Here is a 27,944-nt window from a genome sequence, read left to right on the forward strand (position 1 = left end):
AGGGAGAAGAAGCAGGCTTCTCGCTGAGCAGGGAGCCCCACAAGGGGCTCGATCCCAGGACCCTGGGGTCATGAACTGAGCCGAAGTCAGATGCTTAATGACTGAGGCACCCAGGCAACCCTATCCTCCAACTCCCTTGACCTAGCCTCCTTACTTTCTTTTTCCCCTCAATGCCAAAGTTCTTGAAAGAACTGTCTTCGGGTGTTGCGTGCACTTCCTCCCCACCTCGCCGTTATTTATTATTTTATTCACTCATTTTTTTGAAGTTAGTAAGTGTTCTCAATACAGAATTTGAACATTCCAGAAGACACACGGTGAAGTATCTTCCTTCCATGGTGTCCCCAAGCCACCCAGCTCTCCTCAGGGGCAACCCCTGCTGTCAGTATCTTGTGTAACTTTTCAGAGAGCATATATGTACATATAATCTTGTTTGCATTTTTTTGATACAAAAAAAGGCATTTATGCACATTTCCAACCCTTGTCTTTTTTTCACGTAAAATATGTTAGGAAGTGTTCTACATCAGGAAATCCAAAGCTGCTCCCTTCTTTCAAATCGCTGCCAAGAACCCTCTGTGAGGATGTACCATAAATTCTCCACTGTGGACACCCAAGATGTTTCTAGTCCTTTGTTCTAATGAAGATGCTGCAATGAATATCTTTGCATATATAGGATTTTTCCACCCTTGTGAGTGTGTCTGTGGGATGAATCCACAGAAATGAGATTGTATTTTGCATTTTGGAATTAAATTATTTTCCATAAGGGTCATACCAGTTCACCCACCCACGACAATAGATGGGAGGCCCTCTGTCTCTCCAGCCCAACAGCTGCCAAGTCCTACAGATATCTTCTGTGGGCGCCCCTTCCATTCTTGCCTCCTTTCCTGGCCCCACTGTACCCTGCTTGTCACACGTCCTCCCTCTCCAGCATCCCAGAATGGAATACTTCCTCCTGCTGCCACCCTGCCCGTCCAATCTCCCTTTGCTCAGGACACCTGGGTTCCTATCCTGGACACTTGCACCTGGTGACTCACCCAGCAGAGGCCTCTGCACGAAGCTAGAACTCAGTGTGAATTAATGAAGCTTGGCTCCAAAATGAGGTGCTCTGTCATCCTAATACTGGCAGATGGCATTTCCAAAAGTGAAAATTACTTTCACTGTTCTGCTTTTTAAAAAATATATGTTTTAGGTATTCCTTTGGACATAATGTTTTCGAGGTGCGTCTGTGTTGCCATTGTTGATTTGTTTAACTCACAAAGTCGACCAAACAATGCACTCTCATTCTGGTCTCCCCAATTCCTTCCCTCCAGCCCCCTCTGCTTGACTTTTGATTTTGCTAGAGCTCTACCCTCCTCCTAGACCTTCTAGAGACATGGGTGACCAGGGCCATCTCCCAGCCCTGCTCAGTGCTCTAGTCCCAGGGACCCTCCAGCAGTGCAGGACTCTCTTCTCCACTCTGTCCTGTTCTACCAGCTTCCAACCCACACACAAAGTCAGGAAAAGCGCCTCCAGCACCATGTCACAGCAGGGTCCTCTGACATTTAAAGAGATCTTTGGATGGTAGAAAGAGTCCTGGCATTGTCACATTTTTGGGATTGCAGGACTTGGCATCCTCTACCCAACCCTCCCCATCTCCATCCCCACCGTGACACGCTAAGGGCCCTGGGGCCGGGTGGGGTGGGAGGTAGGAGACAGGAGAGGGTCCGGAATGCAGGACGAGCTCACACAGCGGCTGGGGCGGGAGAGGGAAGGGAGGAGAGAGGTGAGGCTCTGGAAGGGGTGGGGACCGCTGGGCTGGCCCGGGCGGGACAGGGCACTGTGTGTGCGCGGCGTTGAAATGCCCGGCACGTCGGGGCAGCGGGACAGAGCCCAGGGCGCGCGCAGAGGCTGCCAGGGCCTCACTCCTCCAGCCACAGCCATGACAGAAAACTCCGACAAAGTTCCCATCGCCCTGGTGGGGCCTGACGACGTCGAGTTTTGCAGTCCCCCGGTGAGTAGGGCTCAGGATACCCGAGTCAGTGTACACGCAGGGCCCGGCTTTTGCGCGGGGGGTCCGAATCCACTGCCCAGAGTCAGGGATTTGCGCCACCGAATCTGGGAGGCTGGTGCCCAAACCCGCGCGTGTGCAGGATTATCGGGACCCCAGACGGCCGTGAAGGGGAGGGTGGGACCGGACGCAGGAGCGGGCGTCCTGTGGCGGGCGCAGCGTGCACAGCCGCGGGGCCCTGGCCCTCTTCGGGCAAAAGTTTGCTGATCGCACATCCACGCCTGAGTACAAGGGACCTTCGGGACCGAGCGCGGACAAATGGGGACGCGCCGTTTCCCACCTCCACGGGAGATGCGGGGTGCGGGGTGCGGGGGTGCGGGCGGCGCCGACGTGACCAGTCCCCCCTCCCCGACCTCCCCGGCCCCGGCCCGCAGGCGTACGCCACGGTGACCGTGAAGCCCTCCAGCCCCGCGCGGCTGCTCAAGGTCGGAGCTGTGGTCCTCATTTCGGGGGCGGTGCTGCTGCTCTTCGGGGCCATCGGGGCCTTCTACTTCTGGAAGGGGAGCGACAATCACGTAAGTCCAGAGGGCGGCGCGCGGGGTGCGGACCCGAGTCTGGGTGCGCGGGGCGGGGAGGCGCGCGGGGCGGCGGCGTCCTCACTGTCACCCGCATGTCCCCCCCTAGGTGGAGCCAAAGCGCTGGGCCGCTGGGGGCCGCCCGCCGCTGCCCGCGGACCCTCTAGCCCCTGCCCCTGCTTTTCTTCTAAGTCCCCCGGGGCACCTTCTCCCTTCTTCATCCAATTCCACCACGCTGCTCTCGGCAGCTTCGCTGAGAAGCAAGTCAGAGTTTTAAGGGGGAATATTAAAACATAGAGTAGCGGGAGAACGCAGGGGACAGTTGGAGGAAGGCCCCTTCCCGCGGATCTCAGCCTGGCGCTTGCCGCCAGCAGCCCTGAGACTGTCGGTGAGGCTCCTCACCTGTCTGGCCTCGGCCTTGGGGAAGAAATGGAGCTGAATCATCTCCAAGGCCCTTCCCAGCCGAGAAAGGCTACGAATTTAAGAGCCTAGGACAAAGCTGGGCCTGGGGAATAGTCAGACCCAGTAGCAGGGATGAACTTGACCTTTCAAGAGTTTTTGTTTCTTTCACTGCATATGACCTGTCCATGAATGCTCCCTTCTCTCTTGCCCTGAGGAAAAGAAATGGGCTAACTTCGTTAAAGGTGGCAAATCTCTTTAAAAATCAATTCTGGCCTAGTCACGTGTGATTTAATGGTAAATGTTTCACTAACTGCTGTCCTACTTTCTTTGAATGTAACTATTTATTTTAAAGCTCCATTGGCTCTCAAAGCATATACAAAGTGCTTCTAACATGACTGGGCAGAATTCCAGGGTGTTCTCAAAGTACTCTGAATTTTGTTCACCTCTCTAAAGGGGGGGGGGGGGTGCATTTTATCTTGATGACCATTGCCAGGCCTGGTATAAGCTTATTTCCACTAATGGAAAAGAATTCCATCTCCAGGATGCACACAAAGGGCTTTTTCTTAATCACTACCCTCAGAGGATCTGTGACTGCTGTTTGTCACCCCACCCCTCTCTCCCACCATGAAATTCAAAGCATGAACGAATTCCAGTACTTAGAGAAAATGGTGCTGAAAGCAATTCAACCATTTTACACATCACATCTTCTGCAGTCACTGCATAATTTGTATTTTTAACTCAAATGCCTACTGTAGATAATCATGCCATTTAGCACTGAGTCTGTTTGAGATACTATATCAAATTTACGAGCATCAGTTTGTAAGATCAGAACTGCACAGTATTTTGTGTATATTTGAAAAGTGCCTTAATGTATTTGTATTTTAAATATAGAAGTTAGGCCAGATACTCATGTTTGAAAGCAGCAAATCCGAACAGGAGAATGATTTCAAGATCTCCATCTCCATTAATAGCAGGGTTGAGATTGTCATCCCTTGGGAAATTGTATGGTATTCCACTGTAAATGCTATCTTTTAGATGACAAAGCCTCAGTGGTATAGGTCATTTGGAGATAAAAATAGCTTTGCTTTTGGTGGGGGGTAGGGATTTTAGACATGCTGTATATTCAAATGAATACTATTTGGCATTTAATTATTCAAGGTAAATACAACTAACTGATAAGCTTCTAAAAAGAGAGACTGAATGATCATCCTAAGTGAGGCTCTGTCTTTTCATCTCATACTTCACCGCAAGAGTCTGGTTCAAGAGAGCAGTATTAAATTCTAAGACTACAGAGGAATAGTGAATCACGTTTTATTGCCAACAATCAAAGTTATTTCTATTTCCTGTACAGGCAGAAGAATGCAGAAAATCATGTTTTGTTTTGTTTTGTTTTACTCCCAAAATATTTGGTGCTGCTCTAGATTACTTAAGTCTGAAAAACAAATCACAAAACACGAAATAGGGTCCATTTGGCACCCTCTCTGCGGAGCACACGCTCAGGTGTGCTTTCCTTGAAGACAAGTATAAATAGCCCAAACAAAACATAAATCCAAAAAGGTAAGTCTCCATCAGACAAAAGACATCCACCACTAAATGGACTTCCCCACTCTTCAGGAAGGATCCACGCTCTGCTTTTCTATATTAGTTTTTTTTTTTTTTTAAGATTTTATTTATTTATTTGACAGACAGAGATCACAAGTAGGCAGAGAGGCAGGCAGAGAGAGAAGAGGAAGTAGGCTCCCAGCTGAGCAGAGAGCCCCACGTGGGGCTCGATCCCAGGACCCCGGGATCACGACCCGAGCCGAAGGCAGAGGCTTTAACCCACTGAGCCACCCAGGCGCCCCTCTATATTAGTTTATAGAGGAGAACCAGCTGTCATTCCCCTCCTCTCCCTTTCATATGGGCAAATCCCCTCAGGACAGGTTTATGGGAAGTCAGCTTGGGGACTAGGAAGCATGAGAGTGCTCATAATTGGGGGACAAGTGCCTGGGCTCAAATATTGAGGCCGCGTCTCATCCACGTGACTGTAAATGGAACAGGCATTGAAATATGAGGAAAGTCCCACCAAGAAGAGAGAGCCAGCAACCCTGCTCTGTGGGAGGAGGGGATGAGATCAGTGCTTGAGACCTTTAGTCTCAGACTGATGTTTCTAGAGAGTGTCCCAATCATGATGTCATGAATCTTATAGAACCCAGGCTTCATTAGAAACTCATTAGCAAATATTCCTGGCTGCAAAAAGCACTGTATGGAGCAGAATTTGGGCAAATTAAATAAACTCCCTTGTATTCAGAAATCTCCTAAGGTGCCAACAGCTCTGTGGGCTCAGCAGACAATGTGACCACTGCCCCACCAGCCCAGTCTCCTGAGCTCAGGGCCCAGGACTTTGGAAAGAGCTTTGGACTCTGGACCCTCCCACCATTCACTTCACCAGGGCACCGGCCTCCCACAGGGGCCCCGTGCACAGTGCGCTCCTTCTGTAGGATCGGCTGAGCTACGTTACAAATGATGCGGGTCCTCTGCCTGGTCAGGGAGCTTCTTTCCGGGCAAAGGGGCAGGGGTGGGGGAAAGGAAAATTAGGACCACAAACCACTCTTCTAGTATTCTAATTTTGTCTCCTTAAGACCGGCTAAGAACTTGGAAATGGTTCATTTGTGAAATTTTGCATTGTCTTACGGGTAAAAGCTTATGTGCAATGTTTTCTCAAACACACACACAGCCTCTTATTGTACAAGTGAAGGACATTTGTTGCAGCAAGAACTCACACACATGTGGTCTGCCTTACTCCCTCTGACGGTCATGCTTAGCCCGTGTGGGTGGTGGCTGCTCAGAGAGCCCAGGGACAGAACAGAGCCCGCTTTCTAAAGCTTACCTGCAGAAAGCACCGGCTCAGCCAAAGAAAACAGGTTTCCCAAACTGGGCTGATCACGAGGACCCCCTGAGATGCAAAGGCATACAGACTGGTGGGCTCTGCTCCAGATTCTGGTAAATCAGAACCACTGGAGGTGGTTCTTGTGATCGGGCAAGTGTGGGGGACAGCATACCGCAGGGATCCCAGTGCAGGGCGGACGGAAGGGCACGGGAGAGATGGTCGGCTGAAATTGCGCGCCAGGATTTTCTGTGCTGCGGAATAAAGGCCGTTGCCCAGAAGGGGACTGCTTTGCAAAGCCATTTCTACATCTCTGCTGGTAAAATAAAACTGTGCTCTGTGGGTCTCATGATAATGAGTTTTCTACAAGTAATGACCTGGTAATAACAGATACTTCTTCCAGGGTCTGTCCATGTAGCAGTCTTTCTTCATAATGAGGGAGAAAATCAGACTTGAATTGAATCTGAGCTATTTGCAGTTCTGACCTACTGACCTGACACTAAGTAGCAAGTGTCTCTTATCAGTTCTTGATCCTTCCTCTCTAAAGATTTTATCTTCTATGTTATATAAGATATATAGAGATACACACACATACATTTGCTTCTAAGTCAGAACAAGAAAGAGGGAAGGCGAGGGAAGAGAGGGAAGGTAAGACCCACCTATTACCCCACAACACAGAGAAAGTTCACACAGGGTAGCCACACACTGAGCAGGAGCAATGTGTGAGTTATTTTGTTAGGGTACTTACACGATGTCTGAACTAAGAGAGCCCTTTGGGTGATCTAATTTAGTGGTAAACTAAAAAATATTTCATGGAGTTATTTTTTTTTAAGATTTTACTCAGAAATCCAACACATAACACAGATAGCAAGCAGAGCCGCTCTAGCTAAATTGTAGGTGGACAGGAGAGAAAGGACGACCGTCACAGTCCCATCTGGTCTGCCACCGTCACCTCTGGGCCATCTCTGTGAAGCCTCCAAGCTCGAAGGACAGAAATGAACACCATCTACATGGCCCAGCTTCTTCATTTTACACCCAAGGCACCTCGCAAGACCCAGGGATAAGTGGTGCAGCCCCTCGTTTTTCTGATTCGTGGACTGCTGCTCTTCTCCGATGCCAAGTCTCCCTCCCTTCTTCCCCCACACGTCTCCTAACAATATGCCCTACGACACCATATGCCTGTCCCATAGTCATTAAAATGACTAACTCCCACTTTGAGCTGAAACAGATGTGCACATTGACCTTGATCTCCACAAGCGCTGCTCTACATCCGGCATGTCCCAGCCCTGCCTGTACTCCTCACTGTATACCAGAGGATGTTGTAAAAACCTTTCAAATTGAGGTGCCACTGCAGACTTCTTCAGTTAACAGCCCAGTTAACCATTTATCCATCGATGGCTCTCAACTTTGACTGCAAAGTAGAACTGATCTAGGAAAAGAAAGATCTACGTCCAAGCCCCATCCCCACAGGGTCTGATTCGACTCACCCAGGCAGGACACGCATGTGCGGTAGCTGGAGCTTCTACCCAGATACCTGTAGGGCGCAGCCAGGATCGCAGATCACTTCCCTACTTGAATAAGTATCCGAGACTACCAGAGCTTTCGGTTTTAAGGCATTTTTAAAGAAATCATTGTATTAAGTGATTGGGTATACAGATGAAGCCCTTATATGTAAATATATTAATGATGATTCGGTATATCTCTAACAGATGTGAAAGCCACCTCCTATACTGCAGGTTTAAAGATAAGCCCTGAATTGCTCTAAAAGGGAAGCATCACTGACTCCTGTGTTCCGTTCCAGATTTACAATGTCCATTATACCATGAGTATCAATGGGAAATTACAAGATGGGTCAATGGAAATAGATACTGGGAACAACCTGGAGACCTTTAAAATGGGAAGTGGAGCTGAAGAAGCAATTGAAGTTAATGATTTCCAGAATGTAAGTATATTTCATGCATTTAGAGAGTTTAACCAGGCAAGCCTGCAAGGCTCTCCTAATCCAGGCAGAAGCAACATCTCTCACACACAACCCAATGGTAACTGTTCTTTATGGCAGTCATGGCGCCACTAATTCACATACATTAGGCAGCATATTCTCTCTGAGAAAGGACCACTCTTTCTCCTTTATATTTTCTAAATGAAAAAACAACACCTTGGCACTGAAAAGAACAGGTACTTGGAACTACATAAAAGTCTTGGCAGAAGGACGCGAAAGAGCTATTTCTTTCCAAGCAGCTTTCTGTAACACAGTGAATAAAATGCTCAGAGCACCCCCCAGAATGTTCCGAGGTCTGAAATGGGAGCCTGCAGAGAGGAGGGAAATTGTAATGACCTGGCAATCTCATCAACAACAGGTGGGATCTACTTACATACTTCTCTCCATTCTTCAGATTTCCCATTTAATCCAGAAAATTAGCATGGAGAAATTCCCCTACCATAATCCTATGTTTTCTGACCATGGCCAATTACAGATAAAACATTCGAGTCTCCTTTGAAAGGGGCAAACACGTTTGTTTTCATAAGTTCAATTTACAGGCAATTTGACACATCAAGCTCTGCGACCGTGCTTCAGTGTAGGACCTCAACACAGCGGCCCTCGGGGCCCTCTCTCCTCTTGGCCCACGTAAATATTTTATTCTCTTCATGTTCAAAGATGAGGAAAAGGCATCACTGTTTGTGTTCTCCTGTTAAATCTGTAGATGAGTAGGTGAGACTTGATAATGAAAAAAGGCACTTGAAAATAATGTCTCTTCTGATAGTTTATTGGCCTACAAACATCTCATCGACCTGCCTTGCTCCAATTGATGAGAAAAACTAGAGATGCTTTTCATTTGAATGAAAAAACTCTCCTTGCTGATGCCAAAAGGCATTTCACAAGTCCCATTGAATACCAAACAGATGCTAACCTTGGAGCCCCAGGGATGGGTGATGTTAGGTATTCCTTGCTGTGACAAGGACTGGCTATGTTCAGAGTGGGCTCTGACTGGGGGTCAGGGGGAGGGATGGGCTTTGCACCCCTGGATGTGACCATTTAGTCGGAGCTTTGCGAATGGTTCTGGTCAATGCACAAAGATAATTTCTCTGGACGTATTAAAGGCTTTTACTGCTAGACCCAGGACAAGGTAAAAGCATTTTCTCTTTGTACTGCTCAATGAAAGATGACAAAATGTAGCTCCCCCACACACATCATTCAATCCAGAACAGAACTGAATACCTACGATGTGTCACAAGATCAAGATACGCAAAGGGAGCTACACAGATGAATAAGAAAAGATCTATGTCTCTCAAACGTGCATGAATCAGGAATACACTTTTAAAATATTTTAATCCCAAACCTATATTTCTGTTTTATAATCCTTCGGTTCTAATAATGGTATTGATTGTGTTTTGTTCTCTTAGGCCAACAGGACCACAAATATTTTATAAACTGATCAATTCTCTTTGATAGCTTCCACATTTCTCTAAGTCAGAACTGGTGAGTAGGACATTTTTTTGATGGATGGAACCTGTTAGGGGTTTAAACAAGCCTGGACTTTTGAAAACACATGAATCAGCCACTATGGCACCTGCACTATTACTTTCTCCTATATTTTAAACCATCCATTAGATTCAAGAGGTGTTTATCAAGGCCTACTGTGTGCAAGGGACAGTGCTAAGCACGAGGGATGCTCTGACACTTGGTCCCTCCCTCAAGGTCCTTGCAGTCTAGGCCAGGAGGCAGACATGCCACGCAGAAGTGACTTCAGGTCCACCTGGGAAGTGTGCTATGACAGAGCTATGAACAGAATGGAACATACCAGTGGTGGGGGGTGAGGGGGGTGGGGGACAGCTGTTGGCAACTTGGAGCTGAGGTTTTACAGAGGTGATGACAGCTGCATCAGGTCTTGAAGAATGATGAGGATTTCCACCAGCAAAGAAGTAGGGGCAGGGCTTTCCAGACCCAGAGAGGAGTCCCGAATACAAATGCACAGGCCCACTCTTGAGTTCTAAGGAGCCCAGTGTGGTGGAAGGTGGGGAAGGGGAGCAGAGGGGTAGAGCCAAATTAGGAAAGGCCCCAAATTGTGAACAGTGAACAGTCTCCCCTGCTAAGCTAGGATCCCACCTAGGTTTTAGTAGAGCCAGTGGGGGAAAAAGCCCTCGCAAAAGAGAATAGCCCTGAACAAAGGGCTCTAGGCTGTATACTGTGAAAGAAAATATTATCCAGGCCACTTGTTAAAAAGGAGAAGGCAGGCCACACTCAAAGGAAGTTACTACAGTGGGGTTTTCCAGTAGGGGAGAGAGGATTGTGTTCAACTCTGAATACGATAAGGAAAAGTGAGGGTTTATAGCCAAGGAGTAGGGTAGGGGTATTGGTGGATAAAAATCTACTAAGCTATGGAGTAGTTCTTTACTAAACTGAACCAACAGGATTATTGTTAAAGGCAAGCCAGGGTGATCAGGTATCAAGGGTGGTCAGATCTAGGCCAAGTCAGCTGAATTCTTGCTCAAACTGGAATAAACTGACCAAGGCAGAGCCCACAGTTGGGGCCTGGTCAAAAGGAGGACTCAGAGGAGACTGACTTGAGGTGAGTCAAGGAGGGTCTTTTGTCAGTATTCCCCAAGGAATACAAAGGCGGGGGGGGGGGGGTTTGTTCAGAGTGTATGGGTTACATTCTAAAACATTTTACCCTCAGAAGCGTCAATGTTGTTGGCTTAAGCCAACTCTTTCTGGCCTAATGACTCATTTATATAATGTAAACCCTGGTTAGAAATTAAGATAGAATCAGCTGGTGGGTATATACAAGTGTTCACTCCCCAATTCTTTTAACTTTGTGTATATTTGAACATTTGAATTTAAAAAGCTGGAGGAAAGGATAAAGAATAGCATAACCTACCTGGTAGGTAGGTTAGTGATTTCAAATATCAATATAACTCTTCATCAAAAAATTAAAAATGGAAATACCATTTGTTGCAATAATTCTAGTACTAGGTATCTACCTAAAGAACATGAAAACATTAATTCAAAAAGATATATATACCCCTATGTTTATTGCAACATTTTTTACAATAGCCAAGATACGGAAGCAACCCAAGTGTCCATTGATAGATGAATAAAGAAGATATGGTATATATATCTATAGTGGAATACTACTCAGCCATAAAAAAGATGAGATATTGCTATTTGCAGCAAGGTAGATGGACCTAGACAGATTGATGCTAAGTGAAATAAGTCAAAGAAAGATAAATACCGTATGATTCCACTTACATGTAGAATCTAAAAAACAAATTAATAAACAAACAACAACAACAACAAAAACCCAAAAAGCAGAATCAGACCTATAAATACAAAGAACAAACTGATAGTTGCCAAAGGGGAGAGGGATGAGGGGATGGGCAAAATGGGTGAAGGAGAGAGGGAGATACCAGCTTCCAGTTATGGAATGAATAAGTCGCAGAGGTGAAAGGCACAGCACAGGGAATATATTGGGCATGTAATAGGTTGTACGGTGACAGATGGCAGCTACACTCGTGAGCACAACACCACATGAAGACTTGTTGAATCACTATCTTGCACGCCTGACACTAAGGTAACATTGTCAGCTATACTAAAAAAAAAAAAAAAAAAAAAAAAAAAAGTTTACAAAAATCAATATGGCCCCAAATATAACATCAAAGAAACATAAGACAAAAGCAACTCATACTGTAACTGGGACTTGCCTATGCAAACGCTCAGTCTGAGGTACTTAGAAACATCATGACGTCACACGCTTGCTCCAAGAGGGGGTATCCCTCGCAGTGCCACAGCCGAAAATACCGACTGACTTAAGTGTGTGTTGGCAAATTAAATACCAGGTTATTTTCTCAAACAGTGAACAAAGCACCATTTTCTGTCCGTTTTCGTGGTAATTGCATTCCTTAGAATGTCCTCGTGCATTGAGACTGTGCCAGAACTCATGTTGTGTCAATACGTAAAAGCATGTTAGATTCTAGGCACAGATCCTTCCAACCAGGTTTTCCAGCCAGGCCCCGGGGCACTCGGTTCTGCAGGACTTCCCTGGGCTCTGTGGGATCTGGTCCCGCTGGACCCTGCCCAAGGGAGGCCAGGAGAGCCCCCCACCACCCTGTCTTTGTGACAACCAAAAACTCCCTGTAAGATTTCTAAAGTGCCCTCTTGGGGGAAGGACCCCTTCTTGGAAACTTCTAGTGTAACCCACAGAAATCCATAAGATCCTCTAGACAGAAAAAAATGGGCAGCTAAAATGAGATCGCTGACTCTCATTTTTTAAAAAATGCTAGAGCGTTGGACTCTGCACTCATTATCTTTGCTAGCAAATTTCTTCATTAGCACCAGCTTCTAAGGCCTTGTTTATTTGCAGAAACAGGGGTTTGCTTGGCTTTCCCGTGCTTTCCCATTCCCTCTGTTTAATCTCTTAATATATCTGGCTGCTTGATATGGATTTGTAGCCAGACAAGTTGGTTAATATGTGTGAATTCCTTCCCACAGGACCCATCCCTGTGGGGTTTCAGTTCTCTTTGCAGCGTGTAGACTGTCAGAACTAGCTCAATACTAGATTCACATTCAGGGCTGCGAATCTTTCAATAGACTCAGCCCCGTCCTTTGGGGATATGGTAATGGCAATATGGTGTTTCCTCCCTTGCAACTCACCTTCAGAGAATGTGGGGGTTGCAGACAGAGGGAACATATCAAATGAAGGCGGCAGTCATCACCCCCCCACCACCACCACCCAGCCACCACCTTCTGTTTTTCAAACTGTGAGCCCTAGATTCACATGCAGAATAAGAGCAGCCAAGGAGAGAGCAGGGAGCAGTGGTTCTCAAAGGTGTTCCCCGGGCCACCAGCGGCAGTAGCCCTGAACAGAGAAGCGCAGCCCCCATTCAGACCTACAGCGTCGGAAACTCCGGGGGTGGGGCCCAGCGCGGTTTTTATTGATCCGGTCTTTGAGGGCAATTTGTGCGCCGCTGGTACAGAAGAAACTTGGATTCGAAGGCTGTGTCTTAGCCCGTTCAAGCTGCTGTGACAAACTCCCGCAGCCTGGGGGATTTCTGAACACCATAAATCGCTCACAGTTCTGGAGGCCAGGGAGTGCGAGATTAAGACACCAGCAGGTGAGCATCTCTTGGGGCTCGCTGGTTTGTAGTTGGCCCACCTTCGCATTGTGTCCTCACAGGGCAGAAGGCGTGAGGGAGCTCTCGGGGTCCCTTTCAGGAGGGCACCGATCCCATTCTCGAGGGACACCATCACCTCCCAATGGCCCTCCCTCCAAATCCATCCCACTGGGGGGAGGTTTCAACATAGGAATCTGGGTGAGGGGACAGAAACATTCCGTGTATAGTAGGCTATTTCAGTCATTTACCAACTTTGTGATCCGGAGTAAGTTCTTTCTCCCTGAACTGGTGCTCTGTCACCGTGGCTATACCTTCTAACCATGTGGGGAGCTTGGACGCTTGGAGCTTGCTGACGGGCACTGGCCCAGGCCAGTTAAGTGGGAGTCTCTGTGGAGATTCCCCCAGGCATCGAAGGTTTTAAAATCTCTCCAGGTGGTTTTGGTGCAGGGAGTCCCTCCTCCTGGAGAGGACAAGGATATTGCTACCCCCTCTCTCTGGGTGAGAGGTGATGCTAGGACTCATGTGTCACATATGTGAACAGGGCCCATGAGGGCACAAGGCAGAGCACAAGGGGCTTTAGGAGGAAGGAGCCTTTCTTTCTCTGTGCTCTGGCACGTCGCCCCTCAGCCGTAGGGCTGCTGGCTCTCAGAATACATACAGGAGAATTGGCCGTCAATGTCCTCTGTTCTTCGTGGAAGAGGGCCGAGTCCTGAGTCAAAACCCCGAGAGATTTCTGAGCACTTCCCCCCCACACACACACCCCGGCAGCATTGACACTGGAACAAGTCCTAGATCTTCTTGACATTCATCCCAACTGAACAGAAGATTAACAAGTTGAGACGTTTGGATTTCTGCAGGTGTCTGTTGTTAGGGCATAAAATATGTAGGCCTTTACCTCTGGTTTTGGCCACTCACTCATCATGAAAGCCACAGGTTCTCCACCAGGGTGGAAGTAAACACCCTTGGGACAGAACGTACTGTCAGGCTTCGTACACCTGCTGTAGCATTGGGCCTGAGCCGTGAGCCGAGCCTGGAGTCCTGGGCTGATGTGGCCCCGGAGGCTGGTCCCTAGTGAGACAAGCAGGAGACACTGCTTGTGTCTCACAGGGGACAGAAACAAAGCATCCAAGTCCTCCGGTAAGGTCTGGGAACAAAGGTCAGCTCCCGGTGGTGTAGGGAGCTTTGCTATTTCCCTGCCTCGGTGACTTAGCAAAATCTGAATTCCTGGAATTCATGAATTGGGTGCACATCTTTGGAGAACCTTTGTGGGATCACCAAAAAGAAAAAGATTCAGATATTAATGTCAAGAGGCTTATAACTGAGTTGGGACAGAACCTTGACAAGGAGTGGCACGAAGTTCTAAGCGCCAGATGCGGGGCAAGGAAGGCTTGTGGAAGGCAGAGGAGGAGGAGGCACGCCTGGGAGGACCAGAGAAAGCTGCCGGGACAAGGCAGTGTTTCTTCTGAGCCTGCCCGTGTTGACGGAGCAACTAGCACACTCAGTCTCAGCCCCCGGCAGGGGTCTCCGCGACCGCACCGTCGAAAGTACCATCCTCGATCCTTTCTGCCTCGCACTCGGCTTTATTTTTCTCTGTGGCAATTGCCGCCACCGGACTTCACCTTTTTTTTTTTTTTTTTAATTTTTGGTAAATAACGCGACAAGGTAAGCTCCGTGAGTGCAGACATTCTTCCGTTCTGTTCATCCCTATACCCAGTGCCTGGAACAGGGACCGTCTCGCGGTTAAATACATTGAATGAACGAATGAATGCATAGCAGGATGGACAAACTTTTCTTTCCTAGGGCATCACCGGAATCCGTTTTGCTGGAGGAGAAAAGTGCTACATCAAAGCACAGGTGAAGGCTCGCATTCCTGAGGTGGGCACCGTGACCAAGCAGAGCATCGCTTCTGAGCTGGTGGGTACCGGTGGCATGCTTTGACAGATAAAGGGCTTGGTCTTCACATGGCCCTTGTCTGCCTAATGTTGGGGAGGGAACTGATTAGTAATGAAAACAGTACAAAGGACTTCTCATGATAGAATCTTCATTAAAGGGGCCTTGAGAGCTTCCTAGCCTCAGTTCCACTCAGTGGGAATCCCTCCTGGAAATCTCCAGCAGCCGATCACCACGCCTGTGCTGGAAAGCAGCGACAGGTCCCTTCCCTCAGCACCAGGCAACTTTGGGGGGGGTGGTGATTAAACCATTGCGCCTATTCCGAGCCGAGCTGGTTCCCCCTGCAGTTTCTTCTCCTTGGCTTGAGTTCAGCCCAATGAAGCTCCTTAACATGTATTAATTCCTTTCCTATGTGTCAGACTCGTGAGATTTTTTAAGCATAATTCTTCCATTTATTATTAACAACTTGCCTTTGAGCTTGACTTTATAAAAATTTACTTTAGGAATTGCCCAGAATTCTAAAGACACATCTACTACCTTACATTTATTCGATGCTGTAGGGCTTACAACGTGGCTACACGCGTCATCGTCCTCTATTTAAGTTGTGGCAGAGTATGGTGGGAAGAAAATCAAAAATCGAAAAATATGGGTTCAAATCCCAGCTCTGACAGTATGGATGTGGCTTCAATTCTTTGAACCTCAGTTTTGTCACCTACAAACTAAGGGTCTGCCTCCTGTCCCCAGGGCCTTAGAACCTACTGGATAATGACTACACAGCTGCTGTTATAATTACTAATTCCATTATGATCAGCTTTGGTCCTCCCTGTATCCCTGAGAGGGAGGTAAAGCCAGCATCAGCTCCCTTAAGGCAAAGGAAGAAAAATAAGGGTAAGCAGAGGTGCCTGGAAACTGCCTAATTGTTTGCTGTCATAGGAGCAGCAGCAGGTGTCTCAAAACAGAACAAAAGCTACAACAAACCATGAGTTTTTAAAGCTGGCCGTAATAGTACATACTATAAAAATGACACCCAGACCTCCTTTGTTCTGAGCCTTGAGCTTCTCTTATCACATTACCATTTTGTTAACAGTCCTAGCACTCCGTTTCTGTAACACAGAATCCTTTACATGTTCTCTGTAAACGGCCATAGAAGCAGTTCTCCTCTCCTGGCTTCCGAAAGGGCCAGCTCTCCAGCCACAGCTGACCGAGATCTAATCCTAAATTTGCAGTACATTTCCGGGGCTTTTTAAAAACAAGTAGTTTTTTTTTAATTTTTATTTTTTAAGGATTTCATTTATTTCTTTGCGAGAAAGGAAGAGCACAAGCAGGGGAGGGGCAGAGAGAGAGGGAGAAGCAGGCTCCGGGCTGAGGAGGGAGCCCTATGTGCGGCTCGATCCCAGGACCCCGGGATCATGACCCGAGCTGAAGGCAGAGGCTTAACCGACCCAGCCACCCAGGCGCCCCCCTTTTTTCTGATTTTCTAAAAACAATACTGGGTCATTACAGAAAATTTGGGAAATACATAAAAGAATAGAGAAGAAAATCACCCACAATTGCTTAATCCACAGATGTTCATGTTAATACTAATGTTAATGTTTTGGTGAATTATTTTCATGTGTGTGTGGGTGTGTGTGATACTCTTCATAATTAAAGTCATATTGCTCTGTGTTCTTACTATCTTTAGTTCTAAAATGTAGATTATAATGGATGTATCATATGTCATCAAATGGTTATAATTTAAGTCTTTTGTTCTTGAATACTTCAGCCATCTTCTGTTTTTCACTATTTCAAATAGCAATTCAAAATAATTATTTGAATATAGAAATAATTCACGGTGATGAACAGTTTAGCATTTTCAAGCTTCGTCTGCATCTGATTCTTTTCTTAGACCATAGAGGCAAATTATTTTTCCTACGTTGTTTCTATTGTGCTTGGTGGGTCCTCTGGTGGACAAAGCCAAATTCAGGCAACATGTTTGTGTGAATTGGGAATGTGTCCAGCTGTCAGTAGCAGAAAACTACACTCAGAGTGACTGAAACACAAAAGGACTTGTTTTTCTCCATAGTAGGCGATGTTCGGAGGGGGACAGCATTGCTGATGTTTTTGGGCTTTCCTTCCCAGCTCCAATCATCAACCACGCATCAAGGAAGGAAGTCAGGAAGAGGTTGAGCAGTGCCAACCATGACTTCCCTTTCATCAGGAACAGAAGGCTTCTCAGCCCCCCAGCATACTTCAGTGTGAACTGCAGGGTTTAGAACTGGTCACAGGGGCAGCCCTAGCCACTGGAGGATCTGAGCAAGGGAGCAGACAGCGTCTCTCCTGGGGGCGGGGACACTGCTGCCTCACACAAAAGCAGGGCTGTGTGGCAGGGGCAGGGAGAGGCGAGGCAGGGTGTGCAGCTGAGACTATGTGCTGCAAGCTGATTGCACATCGCCAGCTTGTAAGATGCCTAGGTCTGAGCACCCCACGCTTTCCCCGCACGCTTTAGCTTATGATGGGGTAGATTTATGCACCACTTGGTCTTATAAATTTTTCATCAGTTTTGTATGACTTTAAAATGCTGCTATACCCAAAGAGCATTCATTTCCTGGATGGAGCCATTTAATTTAAGGTGAATAAGTGCATTACCTGAGTGTTAGCCTCCTCCAGTAACTTTAAGTTGTTTTAATGCAACCATAAGCCTGGGGGAGAAAGTATAAATGAAGTGCTGCTTTTAGCTAAAAATAGGGAGAAAACATTTTAATTTCTCCAACCTATTGCAAACTAATAAATACATGAAAGGAACAACCTGGCAAAATAAATTTGTCTTCTGGGTTATCAGATGGTTCTCAGAATCTTGCTGTAGAAGAAAATCCAGGGTTTAGCTTTGAAATCTCAGTGGTGTGGTTGATGCGAGGGACACCTGAAATGTGTTTTGTTATAGCTGGGAAATGTAGAAATGGTTTATGTTAAATAATACTTTGAACTGAAGACATTAAAGAACCAATCACTTGCTTTTTTCCATTGTTGTTCAGAAGCTGCAGAACAAAACCCCAAAGGATTTTCACTTCAAATGAAGGGCTCCTCTATCCTTTATAGGATTTCAGAGTCCGTTCAATTGCTTTTCCTCAAAAAATCTTTGATCAAAAACATCAGATTAACCTAAGTCTCAAAGTTGGTATCAAGTAATTTTCACTTCCACTCAGGACACTCAGTATTCACACATTTCAGTTATCCAAAGGCAGGGCGATGAGAGGGGCAAAGACAATATTGTACAGAGAGTTACAAAGACAAGACACATACCACACCACACCCCCACCCCCCTACACACCACATACATACCACATATATACCCCACAACCCCACACATACCCCCTACAGCCACCCTACACACCCTACATATCCCCCATATACATCACACATCCCAAATCCCCACACTCACCACACACACCACATACACACCCCACCACCCCACACATAACACAACCCCACACCCATCCCACACACCCTACATGCCCCCCCATATACATCACACACACACCCCACACCACATACCCCAAATCTCCACACACCACACACACATATCCCCACACCATACACATACCACATACATACCCCACAACCCCACACACACCCTCTACACATACATACCCCCAAACCCACCACACAATCCTACATATCCCCCCACATACACAAATGCCCACACATACTACAGACCACACACACACACACACCCAACCCCACACATACCCCCTACATGTACACACCCCCACACCCTACATACCCCATACACATACACAACTCCCCGCCATCCCACACACACATGCAGTTCTAAGTTTTTATTAGGTGATATAATCTATCAGCACGTGACTCTAAACACACAGCATGCTTCATTGTCCTCTTTGCTCAATGCATTTCCTTTTTACTTACTTGCAGGAAGGCAAGATCATGCCAGTTAAATATGAAGAAAATTCTCTTATCTGGGTGGCTGTAGACCAGCCTGTAAAGGACAACAGCTTCTTGAGTTCTAAGGTCTTAGAACTCTGTGGCGACCTTCCTATTTTCTGGCTTAAGCCAACATATCCAAAAGGTAACATTTTAAATTCTCTTAATGCTGCTGGGAATTTCCCTGTTTGGGTGAGCTTCCTGTGAGCCTTCCACAGGCCTGAGCCTGTAACAAGGAAGACACATCAGGATGCGTGCCATGGTGTCTCAGTAATTGGCAAGAAAGATCAAAGAGAAGGCAGGTGACAGCCATGAATGTTTTAGGGAAGGGACTGAGCAGCAGGGTTAACAGGAAGTGGATCACGGAGGCAGAATACCACTGCATTATCTGCCATTTTTATTTATGACACTCCCCCCTCTTTTTCTGCTCTGCCCCTTAATCTAAGTTGTTTGCGCTTTCCAATTTTACATTTTTTTATTCCTATGGCAGAGAATCAAGGGACTAAGAAGCTGTCATACTGCTGAATCTTTATTATGTTCAAACCTAGAATTATGGGACAGCCAAAAGCTGCTGTGGGTATAGTCTGAGATTCTTCAAGTTCAAGGCTCGAGCATCGGCTTCCAAGTCCCTTGAAAAGTAATGAAGGGCCCTGGGGTTCAGAGCTAGCTTGGAACACACCTTCGAGCTCTCTGTGGGTGGTGAAGGCCAGGTGAGCCCTGAGGGCCAACTCTGTCGTGAATTTCTCTGTACCCAGGGGTCCTTTCACTCTTCACCACCAGTCGCCCTACTGCTCCCCACCCCACCCCAAAGGCCTACTTTGGAGCTGTGACTCAAGAGTAGAAGAAAGACCTTTTTCCCAGCACAGCTGAGATATATTCTGTCTTCTGAAATATTTTATGGGATACAGAGAGAGCAGCATGATAATAAAATACAGGCACTAAAACCACCAAGCTTAGAAGGGACAAGGGGCAGTGATTATTGAAAGGGAACAGTTACAGTTTCACAAGATGAAAGAAGTTATGGAGATAGACGGTTGCACAGCAATGTGAATGCACGTAGCACCCCCCAACTGTACAATTAAAAATGGTTAAAATAGTGAATTTTATTTTACCCCAATTAAAAAAAACAAAAAGCAAAAAACAGACAAACAAAAAAACAAACAAAAAGCCCTCACTAGGCTTAGAGAGTCCAGGCTTCTGATTCTTTCACCCCTAATATATTCCTACAGGTCACAAGTCTCGTTATGTCCCAAAGCTTGGATAAGATGGTTACTTTCTGGCCCAGGCAAAGCCAACAGGATCCAATTTATAAACCACTAGCAGTGGCTTCCTGGAAGAGTGAGTTGAGAAGGATCCTGAGGCCACATGCAGGCTCAGTCAGGAGTGGCATGAGCAGTGGCTGTCACCAGTGCAGGGACTGGAGAGGGCTGCCAAACCGAGTCACTTTTGCTGTCCCTGCTCTTGCTCCAGTGGGCCCTTGCAACTCTCAATACTATGGCCTTTTGCCAAGTGCTGGCTTTGGATTCCTCACCTGCGCCCACATGCAGCAGGCCTTCTTGCTTTCCACCTCCCAGGAACTACTCCAATACCTGTCCCTTATCCAGTCAAGGACAAAAGCCTCTGACTCTACAACTATGTAGAGCTCTAATCACTTTCTGTTTGAGGACAAGCCTCTTAACCCAGGAGCTCGTTCATTTACTCCACACACACTTTCTGAAGGCTTACTCTATGCCATTTACTAGCTCGAGGTAGTTGGGATGCACTGGTGCAGAACAGACAAGAATCCCTGCCCTCAGGGAGTTCACGCTGTAGCAAGGGGAGACAGTAAACAAACACTAGATTAAAATAAGAAAATCAGGGGCGCCTGGGTGGCTCAGTGGGTTAAGGCCTGTGCCTTCGGCTCAGGTCACGATCCCAGGGTCCTGGGATCAAGCCCCGCATGGGTCTCTCTGCTCAGTGGGGAGCCTGCTTCCCTCTCTCTCTGCCTGCTTGTGATCTCTGCCTACTTGTGATCTCTCTCTCTGCCAAATAAATAAATAAAATCTAAAAGAAAGAAAGAAAATCATATGGCAGCCTATGCAGTGCTATGGAAAAGTAACAGAGCAGGGTATTGGGGTGGGTGAGTGGGGATGTGACTACGGAGCTAGTGTGACTGATGGGATGAGAACCTTCACCCTTTGGCAAAGCAAGCTCCGTACTTCCCAGATGTAGCTTGGCCCCTCACCGCCCAAAGCATTCAGTCCTCACAACACCCACCCCAGAAGTACATGTTAGGTCCAACACCAGAAAAGTGGAAACCACCTAAATGGGAAGGGGTAAATAATTGCTGGGGTCGCTAGAGGGCAGAATATTACACACATTAAAGATGGAGGCTATTTTTTCCGTCTTTCATAAAATCAAGGAAATGAAACCCGCTCTGAGGATGCCTGGTCCCTAACACCTAATTCTAATAAAAGCTCCCCAACTCCAAGGTCCAGCAACCCCTGCCTTGGATCCTTAAGCAGCCAGGTCATCAGCATCACACAGCTGTGCCTTCAGAGACAGTGGCGGCTGGACATGGTCAGAGGGAAGGCTGAGCTCTGGCTGGGGGCCAGCTGCCAGCCACTGTGCTACAGCCCAAGGCTTTATCCTCAGTCATTCTTTACCTACAACTGTCCAGGTAATTACAAATATCCCCATTTTATAGATGAAGAAACCAAGGTTCACGGAGATTTAGTAACCTGCCTTAAGTCATTCAGTTAGTTAAAAGCATTGAGATTTGAATCCAGGGCTCCGTGATGCTTCTCCAACTATGAACTCAGACACCTAGAAGTTATCTGTGGAAGCTCACGTGGCCGTAAAGCCCATCTAAGTTCTCAGAAATAACACAGCATTATGTAGTCATCATCACCTAACATTTGAGTACTTAAATGCCAAATGCTATGCTAAAACCCTTAGACACAGCTCTATTCTCTATCACTACTCTGTGAACTGGATACATTATCCCCATTCTACAGATGAAGAAAGACTCAGACACTAAGGCCAAAGCTGTGTGCGACTTCCCACGTATTATTCGGCAGCCATGGGTCACGCAGCAGGCCCCCTGTGGTGGTGTGAGCAACTAGAGCACTGGGCTGGGAGCCAGAGAAGTTCACGTTTGGCTCCTGTTTCTGTCACCCATTCTATGATCCTGGCCAAGTGTCTTGGTCTTTCTGAGCCTTGATGCCCTCATGTATAAAAGTATCTGCTTTTTCTATCCTCCTACAGGATTTAAAAAAAAAAAAAATCAGCCAAGATAACAAATCTCCTGAAAACTATAAAGCTTCATACACATACAGTCAATCTACTAAGAATACACAGGTTTGGGATGCCTCATTGGCTCAGCGGGTAAAACATGTGACTCTTGATCTCAGAGTTGTGAGTTCAAGCCCCATGTTGGGTGTGGAGCCTACTAAAAAACGACGAAAGAGAATGCTCAGGACTGCAAGTAACAGAATACCTGATCATTGGTGGTTTCAATAAATACAGGGTTTAGTCAGAAGTCTGGAGGTCGGTTTCTGACATTAGCAGCTACTCAGCGGTATCACCAAGGCTCTTTCCTAGCTTACCGTTTGCTACCCACAGCATACTGGTTTATCATCCTTACGCCTATCCCTTCTGGTCACAGACTGCCTCTCATAACCCAGATATATGTTCAAGAAGACAAGATAGAGAAAGCTGTTTCAGTCCTCTTTTATCAAGAAATCAAAAGCTTTCTCAGAAACTGCACCAATATATTCTGCTTACATTTCACTGGCCAGAAATGTTCCAACTGGTCTCTCTTAATTGGAAGGGAGGCTGCGGAAACAAGTGGTATTTTACTTTCTCAGTCCCTATAGTAGAAGCAGGTAAGGAAACAGAGAATTGAGAATGGATTTTTGTCAGCTGTCTCACAGTATCTCCTTCAGGAGTATAAAACCAAATCTTGGTTATCTGTATCTTTAAGTATTAACCTAAGACTCTAAAACTATTAAAAATTCCTCAATACAAATTTCAATAATGAGACAAGAATGTGTTTTGATACCCCTTTATGCTTTTACCTTGATAAACATAATACTTCCTCAGTTATCCAAATAAATGAATTAACTTACAGCAAAAAAACTTTTTTTTTTTTTTTTTTTTTTTTAAGAAATCCAGAGAGAAAGAAGAGAACTGGTAAGAAAAATTGTTACAACTACTACAAGAAGACCACACAGCAGACCACAGGGCAACCCAGGCCCTGGAGGACCAAGTAACGGAACCAGACCTAGTGTTCAAGAGGATTCAGAACCCTTCAACCCAGACAACCCTTACCATGTACGTACTGCAGTTTTCATGACTACTCAGACATATCCCTTGAACACTGAAGTGGTGGTTATTTCTACTTGAGGTTTCAAATGAGCACTTAATATTCAACTTGGATTTTTATTCAATTATTTCAAAAAATACATATGAATTTGTCACAAAGTTTATAAAATGAGGGTAAGACACTTAAGCATGGTCTCTCTAGTGTGAAATCCAGTTTTGTTGTAACCCTTTTTCAAAGTTTTTTCTGTGCTCTCCCCTTTATTGAGTCATAGGCAAATCCGTAAAGACAAATTCGTATCAGGAATTCGGTTATCCAAAAAACATTTCCAAGAATGTGCCCTGGGGACAACACATGGAATGAAAGTATTCTCCCCCCACTTTATATCCACTTTATTCATCCATTCAGCAGACATTTGCTGAGAACCTGCTCTTTTCCAAGCCCTGCGCATGCGGAGAGGAGTTAACTTCTGCCCTCAGGGGCTCTCAGTCCAGGTGGGGGACAGACTCATAGACACACATAAAACACTTCAGACTGAAACGCTGGGCACTGCTATTTATAAGGATGGCACTAACGTGCTAAAGACTTCTCAAATCTTCAAAAAATTTTATCTACCGTAAGTGAAGGGAGCAAAAGAATAATAAATTTTTGTAACTAGTATTTTAAATGAAAAAATAATACATGCATTTTTTTAAAAGTTTATAAAAGGGTAAAAAATGTTACCCTTCCATCTCAGACACCCTTCCATCTCAGACACCTTTCCCACAGCCCAGTTTTCTTTGCATAAGAGTGTACCACACTAACACATTTTTTTTTTTAAGATTTTATTTGTCAGAAAGAGAGAGAGGGAGAGAGAGCGAACGAGCACAGGCAGGCAGAGTGGCAGGCAGAGGCAGAGGGAGAAGCAGGCTCCCTGCTGAGCAAGGAGCCCGATGCGGGACTCGATCCCAGGACGCCGGGATCATGACCTGAGCCGAAGGCAGCGGCTTAACCAACTGAGCCACCCAGGCGTCCCCACACTAACACATTTTTAACACCATAAAGCATACAAACTTCTATGCCTTGCTTTCTTTCCAGTCACAGTATTTTGGAGATTGCTGTCTCCTACATATATATACCTCATTCATTTTAATGGCCACATCATATTCCATTGTGTGGATAGATGTACAGAAATTTAACTAGTCTTACTTTGGTGGACATGTAAATTATCACCCTATCTTTTGCTCTTAGAAAATACCATTAATAGTACACAACATTGTATATGCCCCACACGGTCACGGGAAGGAGTAAATGACGTAATGCAGGCAAAGCTCTTGGACAGTGCTTGGCACACAGTAGGCATCACCTTGCTCAGTTTAACTATTAGTCTTATTATATATGTATCTCTTGTACATGTGTGGGAATTTTTTTTTAGCATAAATACAGATGTATGGGTCTACTGAGTCAAAGGAGATGGTAATTTTACATTTTTTAATGAAGGAAGCCAAATTGTCTCCCAAGGAATTACACCAGCTTCATGTCTTCAATTGTAACGAATGGGGCTCATTTATTATCAAACTTCAAAAAAAAAAAAAATCTTTACCAGTCTCTTGGATGTAAAATTGTATCTTCTCATTGTTTCATCTTGCCGGTCTTTAATTATGTGTAAGGTTGAGCATCTTTTCATAGGCCAATTCATCTATTTTTTCCTGTGTAGCCTCTTCAGTTTTATAGTGTTTCATGTGTTGCAAATTTATTTTCTAGTTTTAGACTGACATATTTTAGAAAGATTTAGAACAAAAAGCATTTTTTTAAATGACCCAAGCTTATTGGAAAATTCAGGACCACCACAGTACTTCATTCCCTAAAGCTCAAATAGTAAAAAGAGAGAAATATATATGAATAGGCAAACAGAAAATTTAATTATAGTTTAATCTCCAGGTAGCTGAGCTAGGTAAATCTGGCTCAAGGGAGAGGGCATCAGCCCCTTCACAGGGGCAGGATATGACTTTGCCTGTCTTGCTTCCAGACTTGAGTGATCCATTTTCCTTGAAAAACTCCAATTCTTCATCAGTTTTTCCTTTATTTCGTGCTCAGCTTTAAGAAGAAACATCTCCCTAGACACTCAGTCCTTCACATGTTCCTTTCAGGAGATATCCTGGGGCAACAACCTGAGATTTCCTCCCAGCTTTGAAATCCTAACAAACCTTTGTTGAACCCTCAGATGAGAAAATGCCTCAACCGACAGGCTTTTGACTTCCCCTACCTTGGAAAAAATCAGCTATAATCAATTAATGAGGTGGTTTTCTTTTTGCTGTCCCAGATGAACCTAGTTTGAGAGATAAGGAGGGGGAAAATGGAAAGAGTCTGAAGAATAAAGAAAAAAATGGTTTAAGAGTAAGGGAAATATTTTGACAATTAAATTTGAACAGAAGTTCTATCAGATGGTGTTAAGGAATTGTCAATTTTGTTAGGTATGATAATGGCATCGTAGTTATGTAGGCAAATATTGTTTTAGAGGCACACCCTAATGTATGTATGTGTGAAACGTCACAATACCTTCAATTCTCTTTAAAGTCACTTCAAAATTTAAAATACTTAAGAAAAGATCAAGCAAATTTGACAAAAGGTTAGTGGAACTGTCAAAACTAGATGTTCAGTTCACAGTTTTTTCCCCTTTCCAGTATGTTTGATATTCCCAATAATAAAAAGCCCCCCCCCCCCAACCACCACCAAAAGGTAAGATTTGTTGGTATACCAGAAAAGGTGATAGCGTTCCAAGGTTCACTTTGCTCAGGCCTAATCTATGTTTGGTGCTGCATCTCCCCAGGTTCGAGTCCCTCAAGGAGAGATTTCAAGTGAATTAAGAATACACATTAAGGGCTTGGCAATGTAACTCAGTAACAGAGAATTCAGAATCTAAACCCCTAGGAACCTATGAAAAGGAAAACCAGATACACAGATTTGGCAGAGGTCAGCTTCCTTCCAGTTCTGTGATATCTCCAGCAGTGAAAATGAGGAATGTGTAGGTGATTTGTACTGCATCCATAATTTTATTTAGGCAGTAATAATGGCACATAGAAACTAGAAAATAAAGTTTAAGGTCTTTAATTTTTAGACATTATATGGTGCCTTTTCCTGAGTGTTATAGAATCCTTAAGGTTGAAATGAAGGCAGAATCTAAATGATGCCAGCATTCTCAGCCAGTGCAATTGTAACAGCAATCTATTATCCCAGATCAATGAATTTCAAAAGGTGCTCCGAGACCTGGAAGCCATCAGTACAAAATGGCATCAGTGTTCCACTAACTTAAAGTCAGTAGTTGCAGAAATGCTACTTTTCAATGTCTCCTTTTTGTTTAGCTAACTTAAAACAAGCTGAGTCACTACTGAGTGGGAATCATGGCTCATTAAAGGCACGGAGAAACTTTGTAAAACAAAAAACCTTCCTGCCAGTGACAGATGGAGGTTCCTTGATATTTTAGAAGGAATTCTGAATTTTAAGGGTCTAATAAGATTGAAAACCTCTTACAGAAAATTATGCTGATTTCTTGTACCAATGAAACATTCAGGATCTTACTTTAGAATAATGTGCATGCTACAAAATTTTTATTATGAAGGAAACAAACTAATTACCTTTTATTTCACAGCAGCAGGAGGGGGAAGGCATGACATTTGACCCTAGACTGGATCATGAAGGAATCTGCTGTATAGAATGTAGACGGAGCTACACTCATTGCCAGAAGATCTGTGAGCCCCTGGGGGGCTACTACCCATGGCCTTATAATTATCAAGGTTGCCGTTCGGCCTGCAGAGTTGTCATGCCATGTAGCTGGTGGGTGGCCCGCATCTTGGGCATGGTGTGAAATCACTTCATGTACCTGGGGCTTGTATCATAAAAACTCAAGAGACAACCAGAGTATGAGGCATCTTGATGCTGAAGGGACCACAAAGTATTTCATACTCAATTTGAGCAATGTTACTCAAGATACCTTTCCCAGAAGCTCTCAATTATTTTACAGAACTTTATCCAGAATGTGCAAATGTACTGAAAGGGTAGTTTAAAATGTCATAACAATTTTTTTTACTACTTGCTATTTTTTATCTGCTTTGCTTTGCGAATAGGCCTACTTAATAAGACTAACTTCCCAAGCTACTTTGAAATAAACATGAAAAATCACTTACAACGTCAAAGATCTCAGTTGTACACTTGAGTTCTTTTTAATCAAGTCACTGAAGTAATTGTTTTTGGTTGTTATTTATACAGAATTCCTCCATTGTTCTTAACCTTTATTGTTCTTCCCAGTCTTGCAAATGTGCTCCAAAGTTCCCACATAAAAATACAAACAAAAGAGTAAAATGGGACATATAATGGAATTTACCTGAAAGCAAGCAGTATCAACTTCAAGGTGAAGCTCACAGGAAATCTGTAATTTATAGTTTGTGCAGGCATGTGATTAACAGGGGGCTGCTCTATGTCAGGAGTCACCCCATGGAAAAGAGCATTAGGATAAAGAGGGAAAATGAAGATAAATCTGACTTGTGCGGAAGGGCTTTCACTCACATTCTGAAAAGCAGGTCTTCACACCCTTTTCAATCTGTTCAGTGGTCACTGGGCATGAAGAAGCAGAGTGGTATCTACCTTTATAGTACAAATCAGGCTGGTGATGTACTCTCATAGTGATAGGACTGACAGTGCTGCCTGGCAGATCTGGCCAAGAGGAATGGCTTATTTATTTATAATGACAGAAAGGCTCTTAGGAACAAGGGCTGTCTTTAGAAACCGAAATATTAGATCAGGTAAATGGGCAGGTATTTCATATTTTTGACATTTTAGTTCTGAATCTCAGTTTGAGAGACAAAGAACTTTCTTAAGGAAAATAAAAGTTTTCTAAATACAATGATTTAGAGAGAT

The 27,944-nt window shown here is 45.1% G+C and overlaps 1 protein-coding gene across 3 annotated transcripts; it reads left to right on the plus strand.

The window, feature by feature from the left end:
- Positions 1-1,765: 1,765 nt before the first annotated feature.
- CNMD (chondromodulin) lies at positions 1,766-27,220 on the plus strand. 3 transcript variants are annotated; one of them, XM_080799221.1, is made up of 7 exons: positions 1,766-1,987; positions 2,419-2,559; positions 7,629-7,769; positions 14,738-14,851; positions 18,740-18,893; positions 22,896-23,062; positions 26,680-27,220. In XM_080799221.1, the coding sequence occupies exons 1-7, from the start codon at positions 1,835-1,837 to the stop codon at positions 26,893-26,895; spliced, it is 1,086 nt and encodes a 361-aa protein (XP_080655347.1). In that variant the 5' UTR covers positions 1,766-1,834; the 3' UTR covers positions 26,896-27,220. The 3 variants fall into 3 exon arrangements, with proteins under 3 accessions (XP_080655347.1, XP_080655348.1, XP_080655349.1); XM_080799222.1 differs by having other exon boundaries at positions 26,683-27,214; XM_080799223.1 differs by having other exon boundaries at positions 26,686-27,214.
- Positions 27,221-27,944: the final 724 nt, after the last annotated feature.

Source organism: Martes martes (assembly GCF_963455335.1).
Source record: "Martes martes genome assembly, chromosome: 3".
Classification (NCBI taxonomy): Eukaryota; Metazoa; Chordata; class Mammalia; order Carnivora; family Mustelidae; genus Martes; species Martes martes.

What these genes read in the sequence shown, in the direction of transcription:
- CNMD (XM_080799221.1), top strand. Translation starts at nt 1,835, where the DNA reads ATGCCCGGCACGTCGGGGCAGCGGGACAGAGCCCAGGGCGCGCGCAGA. An exon ending in GGAAGGGGAGCGACAATCAC is followed by an intron (nt 2,560 to 7,628) that starts GTAAGTCCAGAG and finishes GTTCCGTTCCAG; the next exon opens with ATTTACAATGTCCATTATAC. An exon ending in TAAGCCAACATATCCAAAAG is followed by an intron (nt 18,894 to 22,895) that starts GTAACATTTTAA and finishes TTTTTTTTTAAG; the next exon opens with AAATCCAGAGAGAAAGAAGA.